The sequence below is a fragment of the Echinops telfairi genome, unplaced genomic scaffold, assembly GCF_000313985.2.
Source record: "Echinops telfairi isolate 266 unplaced genomic scaffold, ASM31398v2 ScPeMD7_2573;HRSCAF=3158, whole genome shotgun sequence".
Lineage (NCBI taxonomy): Eukaryota > Metazoa > Chordata > Mammalia > Afrosoricida > Tenrecidae > Echinops > Echinops telfairi.
The window spans coordinates 2,254,599-2,263,031 of NW_022106471.1; the positions used below are offsets into that span (position 1 = coordinate 2,254,599).

The 8,433-nt window shown below is 46.7% G+C and overlaps 1 protein-coding gene across 1 annotated transcript in view; it reads left to right on the forward strand.

The window, feature by feature from the left end:
* The first annotated feature begins 4,552 nt into the window (after positions 1-4,552).
* GFPT1 (glutamine--fructose-6-phosphate transaminase 1) overlaps positions 4,553-8,433 on the forward strand; it is a 66,059-nt gene continuing 62,178 nt past the window's right edge. Inside the window, exon 1 of the mRNA XM_045294086.1 lies at positions 4,553-4,581. Within this exon, the coding sequence (XP_045150021.1) occupies positions 4,553-4,581 (29 nt within the window). The remainder of the gene's footprint in view (positions 4,582-8,433) is intronic.

Here is an 8,433-nt window from a genome sequence, read left to right on the forward strand (position 1 = left end):
AACTGGAGCGAGACTAAGACTGCAAGACAACACAAACAGCAAGGACGAGAAGACTGGTGTGCGATAGCTGCAGTGGACTCCTGGCCCACAGAGCCAGGTGGCTGCAGCAGGCTCACTGCCATGGATGGAGAGAGGTGAGTGCATTCAGGTAGATGGAGGCTTGCTGTAGGCTGAACGGGGTGCCTCCAAGTGCTTAATGGTTGAGCCAACGTCTGTTCGCATTTGCCGGAGTAGGGCCTGATGACAGAAGGCCTGACTCATGCAGGAGAGGGTGGCAGAGTTTAGGCTCACCTGCCAGGTAGCAAGGCTAAGAAAGAGCCGAGAGCTAGTTCCCTTGGTTGGAAGCTGTTCAGATTGATGAACTGTATCCTGAATTCCTATTGATTACAAGTTGATCCTGATCTTGAAGTGTAGCCTATTACTTCCCTAATAGGTCCTTTACTCTCAGTATGATCTATGAGTTCTGTGTAGCCATTTTAACAGTTTACTAAGCCCAGCAGAAAGGTGGAGAATGCGGTGTGATGGACAGTTGGTGCCAGAATTGGTTAAGGAAAAGAAAAAAGGAGAGTGGAGGTGTGTTAGATTTTCTCACAGGAAGCAATCTTGGGTTGATGATGATGTTGATTCCTCTCTCTCCTGGTGAAGTTGGATGACTTCAGATGCTACTAACGGACAGCTCTTTACAGCTTATCCCACCCGTGTGAGAAAACAGTGGCAGTATTTGACCTCGTCTGGCTACAGCTACACAAAGGGGATTCCACTCTCCACCAAGCCAAGGCCTCTTGCCACAGGGCAAAGGTCAGACAGCCCTTGCTCTCCATCCTTCGTCCAGAACTCTCATGATCCAGGTAAGGGATGTACTGAGGAAGTGAGCAGCTTTCCACAAGTCAGGGTCAGCATAGACAGTAAGGACACAGAAACATCTCATCTCAGCCAGGACTCCAGTGTCGCCGGCCCTCAGCCTCTTGACCCTGCGAGCTCTTGGCCTCTGATGGCCTTGGGCCAGGAAACCCGCCTGCTGTTCTGCCTCAGCCTGAAGGTTTCCGTGCTGCTCCTCTGCTCTGTCTCATGGTCTCCTCGTTTCCACCTCCGGTCCTGGTGTGGTACGGCCACTGGTCTCGGCCTCCACCATTTCAATCAGTCCGAGATCCCAAGCTTGCTTCTCTGCTGGATTTTCTTCCTTGAGAGTCCAGGGGTTCTCTCTGTACTTCTGAGGTGGCTCTTGTACACAGAGGAATGCCTTTCACCAGACCCTATCCCTAAGGAAATCCACAGTGGTGACTTGATTGACACCAGCTAGTAAAGTGGAATGTACCCCACCCTAACCTGTCCGTCAGCCTGCACAGAACTACCTCGAAATGGGATTTGACTCCCTGGCATGTCAGATGCTGTCAGGTTGGTCTGACTCGCAGCGACCCTGTGAGTAACGAAACGATACACTGTCCATCCTCCGGCTGTTCTGTCTGCGTCCCACTGTGATAGCCACTGCCCATCCATCTCCTGGAGGGCTGCTTGCTTGCTGCTCCTCTGCCAAGCATGATGACCTTCTTCAGGGACCAGTCTCTCCGGACAACCTGTCCCAAGGACATGAGACGAAGTCTTGCCCTCCTGGTCTCTAGGGAGGATTCCACCTGTCCTTTTCCACACCAGCTTGCTTGGTCCTTCCAGCCGCCGATCGTGCCGTTGCTGTCCTTTGACGGCACCATCACTCACATGCAGCGACTCTTCTTTGGCTTTTCTTATTCAGTGTCCAACGTCCACATGCGCACGAGGTGATCAAAGATACCGTGGCTTGGATCAGGCACTCCTAAGTCCTCAGAGTAACATTTTTCCAGCACTTTAAAGAGGTCCAGTGCAGCAGATTCACCCAATGCAGTGTGTCGTCTGATCTCTTGACTGCTGCTTCCGGGAGCCTCGAGAGTGGATCCAAGCAAGACGAAATCCTTGACAACTTCGAACTTTGATGTTACTACTGGTCCAGGGGTGAGGATTTTGCCCTTCTTTACATTGAGTTGTAATCTATACTGAAGGCTGCAACCCTGGACTCAAAACCAGATTTGACACACTGATGGTTTTCATCATCCACGGTCTTCTTTAGAGGTGAACATAGGACCCAGCTCTGGCCAATGAACCACAACAGGAAGTTTGTCGGACAGTGCTGGAAAGATCTTCCCTGATTAAGACAAATAGAGAGTTCATTAATCACTTCAAAAAAAGCACTTCCTCTTCCTGCTTGACATGCTGTAATGTGAAGCTTAATGGTTGAGGCTATTACAAAGCCCCAAAGCCAAGCTCATTGCCATCAAGTCCAATCCAACTCATAGCAACCCTATAGGACCAAACAGAATGTCCCTGTAAGTTTCCTAGACTATAAATCTTTATGATGAGCCCTGGTGGTACAGTGGGTTATGCGTTGAGCTGCTAACTGCAAGGTCAGCAGTTTGAAACCACCAGCCACTCAGGGAGAAAATGCAAAGAGTCAGAAAGCCACAGAGGCAGTTCTACTTTGTACTATAGGGTCACTATGAGTCAGAATCAATAACGGCGGGCTCAGGTTTTTGTTTGTTTTTGTCATTTTTATCTATGGGAACAGGGGGTTTGGGGGCGTGAAAAAGAAATAAACTAAAATCTTGATGGGAACAGAAAGCCTTATCTCTCTCCCATGGAGTCACTAGTGGTTTCAAACTGCTGAACTTGCGGATAGCAGCCCAGCACATTCCTCACTGTAGCAGCAGGGCTCCTGTGGACTATTACAGTTGATGCAAGGCAATTACAACCATCTTTTCATCATGACAAACAGCCACAGCACTGTACAAGACCAGGAGGAAGGGAAGAGGGGACCTGCATCCTAAAGGCTAGTCCTGAGTATCTCTATCGAGGGGGAAGAGAGCAGCTTCCTCTGTCTGCATCGGTTCTGCTTTCTAAGGGGAGAGTCTTCCGTGTGCCACAAACGGTGAGCAGAAGCAGTGGTATGTGCATGTGCATGTGTGGATTTTTTATCCCGGAGTATGAAGCTGCTTTATACTCCCTAGAAATCCTATCCTCTCTGGGAACTCCCAGGCTTGCATTTCACCTAGCCACATTTGAGTTATTGAACCGATGGTAACCCCAGAGGAGGCTTGCAATCGATCTAGAATTCCCTAAAAGAAACAAGAAAACAGTACCCCTTCTGCTCTTTCACTTCTAGCCAGTTCCCTGAATGGTCCACCCTTTGGCCTGACTCTGATGAGCCCCTCCTATTGTTGGGAGGTAGGTCTCATAGCAACCCCAAATACGGCAGAGCGACGCCTGGCCTGGCCTCCCAGTCACTGCTGTGTTGAGCGTGTCGTTGAGCCAGCACTGTGTGGTCTCTGTCTCACTGAGGGCCTTTCTCTTCTCTGCCCCCTCTCTCAAGCATGATGTTCTATTCCAGGGACGGGGCTCTCCTGATGACATGTCCCAATTCTTGCTTCTAGAGAGCATTCTGGATGTACTTCCTCCAAGACAGAGTTGTTTGTCCATCTGGCATATTCAGTATTCTCTACCAACACCCATCATTCAAATAAATCCATTCTTCCGGCTTCCTTATTCATTGCCCGCTTTCACGTGCATCTGAAGCCATGAAACACCACGGCTTGGCTCAGGTGCCCCTTAGCCCTTAAAGTGCTAGCTCTGCTTTTTTACACTTTTAAGAGGTGTTTTGCAACAGATTTAAGCAATGCAGTATGCGGTTTGATTTCTTGACTGCTGCTTCCAGAAACATTGTGAGTGCAAGGAAAATGAAATCCCTGCACTTTCAATCTTCCCTCCATTTATCATACTGCTGCCTATGGTCCAGCCTATGGAGTATGGAAGAAGTAGGTGGAAAAGCTTGATTTTTGTCGCGTGGTTTTCAATTGGCTGATTCCTTCTTGGCAATAGAATGTGGGGCTTGAAAGCTCTTTCCCAGCGTTTTTCTACTGGGAAAAGTTATAGCCCCCTCAGATCAGAGTATTGAAGAAGGTACCACTTTAAACTAGAGTCAGCAGCCTCTGTTCTCAAGCCTCAGATGTCCTGGGAGGGCGATGGAGGTCATGTTCACCGGCTGTCGTGTGTGTGTGTGTGTGTGTGTGTGTGTGTGTGTGTGTGTGTGTGGCTTGTGTCTTTTTGGTGTCCTTTCTTCATTTTACTTGCAACATCTTCCCCGTTCTTTTGAAGAGCCGCTTCTCCTTCCCTGTTCTACATGGCAGACCATATACATGATCCATGAGGGGTCCACCAAGAGTCCCTGCCTGAAATAGAAAAGGGAAGGGGTGAGAAGGGAGGGGGGAGGAAGAATAATAAAGATAGAGGAATAGCTCCTCTTGGATTACAAGATAGAAAGAGATGATTCCCGAGCTTTGGGGTCATTGCTTGTCCGTGAGGATGGCCGGAGTTCTGACACCATGTGGCTCCTGGATAGAAACCTGCCTGAAGCTGCTTGCGTTCCTCTTGTTCTGATTACATTAGCCGATACATTCCCTTCTTCCACCAGTTTGAGTTTCCCTCGTCACTGTCAGCTCTGTTCTCTAGAGCTTTAAAGCATGTGGACAATATGGGGGACGTCGGTAAGATCACCATTGGGTGAGTCAGGGTAGTTTATTTTTGTTTTTTTAAGTAAGGTTCATTTTCATGACCCATTTCTGAATCCTTCCTCCATGTCCTGGCATACCCTCCATCACTGTACCGCCATTTCCCAGGACCAAGGTCTGTTTTCCTCCTGACTCCAGAATATCTTTCCCTTCAAGTTTGTCAATTCCACTTTCTTCAGCCGCTTTTTCCACAATGGGTGTCAAGCTGAAAAGTCATATAGTTTTACTCTAACATGTTAACGGCTGGTAATGACTTCTGTAGCTTTCTTAGAAGAGTCTGTGTTCAATACGTCTGTACAGGTGGGGTCTAGGCAATGGCAGGGGCAAGGAGTAGAGATCATTTTGGACAAGAGAATGTTCTGGTCCCCTTATGAATGTGGGTGGCAATCTGTCTATAGTGAAGGTCCAGCCACTTAGTACTTGACTTCCCTTTTAAGGAAGGGTCTGTAATTGTGCATCTAGAAATGTTTACAACCAAATCTGTATCTCCAGGTGGGCGTGCTCCCTTACATCTGCCCACACTTCTTTGGCATTTCCACGTACCCGTGTGTCCGTGTGAAAATCAGTGTTTGTTAATACGACTGTTGGATCGCCATGCCCTTCGTGGCTCTATGTTCCTGAGTTCTTCTCCTTTTGCCTGGTTCTAGTGTGCCCTCTTCCAGATTTGTCCTTTAGAAGGATCCCTCTGGTGTGGCTCTTTGTAGGACTAGTAAGGATGTGTGAGATCAAAAGGGCTGACCCATCGGATGTTTCTGGGGTCGTGTGGACCGTTTTGTCCTTCTGTTCATGTTTTCATCCCCTTAGAGGGCCGGCCTGCTTCTCTGTCCTTCAGTACCTGCCAGCATTTTCTCTGTCTCATGAAGTTACATCTCTGCAAAACTCCTGTCAAGTGGGATACACATGTCCCAGGTCCCCCTATTGTGGTTATGACAGGCCTTTAAAAATAAATGTATTGCTACTTATTCTTGGATTTCAGAAAATAAAGATAACAAACAAGATAAATAAACACAGAGAGTTTCTAAATCGTAGGAAGTTCAGTTACGGTTCCTCATCCTCTGGACAGGGCAACTAACAGGCCTTCCAAGCAGCATGGCGAGGAGGACTCGGAGAGCCGCGGAGGCAACAGATGAGAACAGTGAGCTGGACTTCCATCAGGAGATGGCCAGTGACACGAACTGATTCTGATGACTTTGTTGTTGTTGTTGTGCAGTTAGTTCAGCGCTTTTGATCAGGAGCGTCCGTTCCCTGGTGCCATGTGTACTGATCAGACACAACACCCCTTTTCCTTCAGAGACCATTTCTATGCCTCGCTCCCAGCCCTTACTCCCAGAGGCCCAGCAGGTGCAGAGCACCTACAGATAGGTAGGTGGACAAGATTTCCTTACCCATCTCCTGCCTGGTACACGGTGCCAAAGGGCTCTTTGTCGTGGTAGGTTAATGAGATTGTTTAAGGCCAGGTTAGGAAAATATTAGTCTTCGAACTTCCTTTCGCCCAACTGACATTCCTAAGGAGCCATTGAATGGACAAAACCAGTCGACAAGGTACTTGAGTGATAAGCAAAGAGGAGCGCAAGTTCAATAGATTATAGTTCGAACACGAGGACTTTGTTAGTATTTCTGGCATGTTCTTTGTTAATTACTCCCAGTGTACAATGGCATTTCTTAAGTATCAGAATTGTAACTTGACTCCTTAGCAGTATCACTGAGCTCTTACCAGAATGTATTACACATGAAGATTTCTGAGGCTCAGCTATATATTCACAGAGCCATTTGCTTCTTGAATTACAAAACATTTTTCCTGTTAACAAACAACTCACTCATTTTTAACTTTGCCTTGGTGATCTAAAGACCTGCTTATGGATCTGAAATATTAAGGGTTTTCAGATGAGAAAAATACTTGGACTGGATAAATGTGCCACTTTGGGCCTTTATTTGAGGCCAATGCTAAAAAGGCATTTGTTTGTAAGAAAAACAAAGTCCGTTGCTCACTTGCTCATGTAACTAGTCCTAAAAAGTCAATTTTGCTAAGAACGTGTGGCTTTTTTCATTTAATAAGCACTTTGATCCCTTTGTGCTAGTGTCTGCACTAGGGGCTGTATATGCAAACTTATTCTAGACCTTATAAACATACACTGTAGTGAGAAGACATGAAAAATCATAACACATCAAAGTGTGTTGCAGGTAAAAGAACCATGAGAGGTTCATCTTTGTCCTTACATCTATTTAGGGGAGGACAGAAAAGGCTTTGTAACTGAAAATGCAGCATCCACGCAGAGATGGGGATAGGGGATTCTACACAGAATCACCAGAGTGTGCAGACGACTTGAAAATGTTAGTTCAACCGGGGAGCTGGGTGTTCAGTATAAATGATCTCTGAAGGAAAAGGCATGTCTGAGTTTGAGTAGTATGTGTCAAGGCCTCTCCTGATCAAAACTTCAGAACTAGCTGGACCACAGCCACAGAAGTCACCCTCATAAAGAGGTTGAGGGTGGGGCAGGGAGAGAGCAGTAGTGGGGGGCATGGCCAGACAGCTCAACAGGTCTCCAGGGGTTCAAACCTGGATGCCATGCAGGTTTTCATTTAATTTGTAGTTATGAATGGAGTTATGATAAACATCTGACTAAATATGCTGTGTATATCTTCTTAAAACAGATGCCCCGGTAATAAATTCTCAGAAATAGCATCACTCTGGTTCAGTCTCTTTTGGCAGGAATGATGCATTAGTTCGTAGAATTAATCATTTAGGAGTCAGTGATGAGGCTGTAAACTCTAAGTAGTTCCTACAATCCTCTCATGGCAGTCGGGAGGTTAAGAGTTTTTTTGAGCCCAGGGGCATCATTGGATGGTTCCTTTCTCTTCCTAACAATAAACTGGAAGATTAGGAAACCAGTGGATGGAAGGATATGAGTGCTAAGAACTCTTAGATTAGTACATAGGGCTGTTATCGTGAAAGAACCACAAAGCTGATGAAAACGAAAAATAAGCGTTTATTACAGGGAAGTACAGAGTCCAGCAGCCCTTGACAAAGTGCCCCAGAGAAGTGTTTGTTCACAAAGGCGTATAAAGACAAGCAGGAGGGTACAGCCAAAACGTGTGTGATTGGTTGACATTCAGAGAGCTGATCAAGGGTCCGAACAATACAAGGCTTTTGTAAGGAGCCAGGCACAGGGAGAAAAACACTTTGATGAAGACGGAAATGGCTGGCCACTAAAGTCACATGATTAACCCCGTATTAGTTGAATTGTGGCTTTTGTTAAATTTTCCCTGTATCTTTGAATGAAAACAAGCAGTTTCCCAGAAAACTGTGATTTTTGTGTGACAAATGCTGCATTTACATATCCAAAGTGGATTCTTACAATGGGATCTACCTAGATTTTAGTCATAAATCTGTCATGTGAGGAGATCTACATTTAGAATATTCTTCCTGATTTCACCCTTTTGATTAATAACCTAGGAATTCAATGAATATGTTAGGTAGCAGGATAGGGGGTTGTTCCTCTCCATGCCTAGGGCCCCCTAAAGGAGGTTGGAAGCCAATGCCCTAGAGCGTGTGCCAATTCAAGCCCGAACCAGGTGGGTGGTACACCTGGGTAGGCTCCAACTAGTCTAGGTGAGCTTAATTCAGCCAATGGTGTCAACCAGTACCATCCACCACACCTCCTAGGTGAAAGCCCTAAAGGCCGGGACAGGCTGGTGTGCTTCTTCCATGTGGGCTTTGTTGCTTGTGAGCTAGATGGCCGCTTGTTTACCTTTGTCTTTAGGACCCTAGACGCTATATCTCGATAGCCGGGCTCCATCAGCTTTCTTCACCACATTTGCTTATTCACCCGCTTTGTCTTCAGCG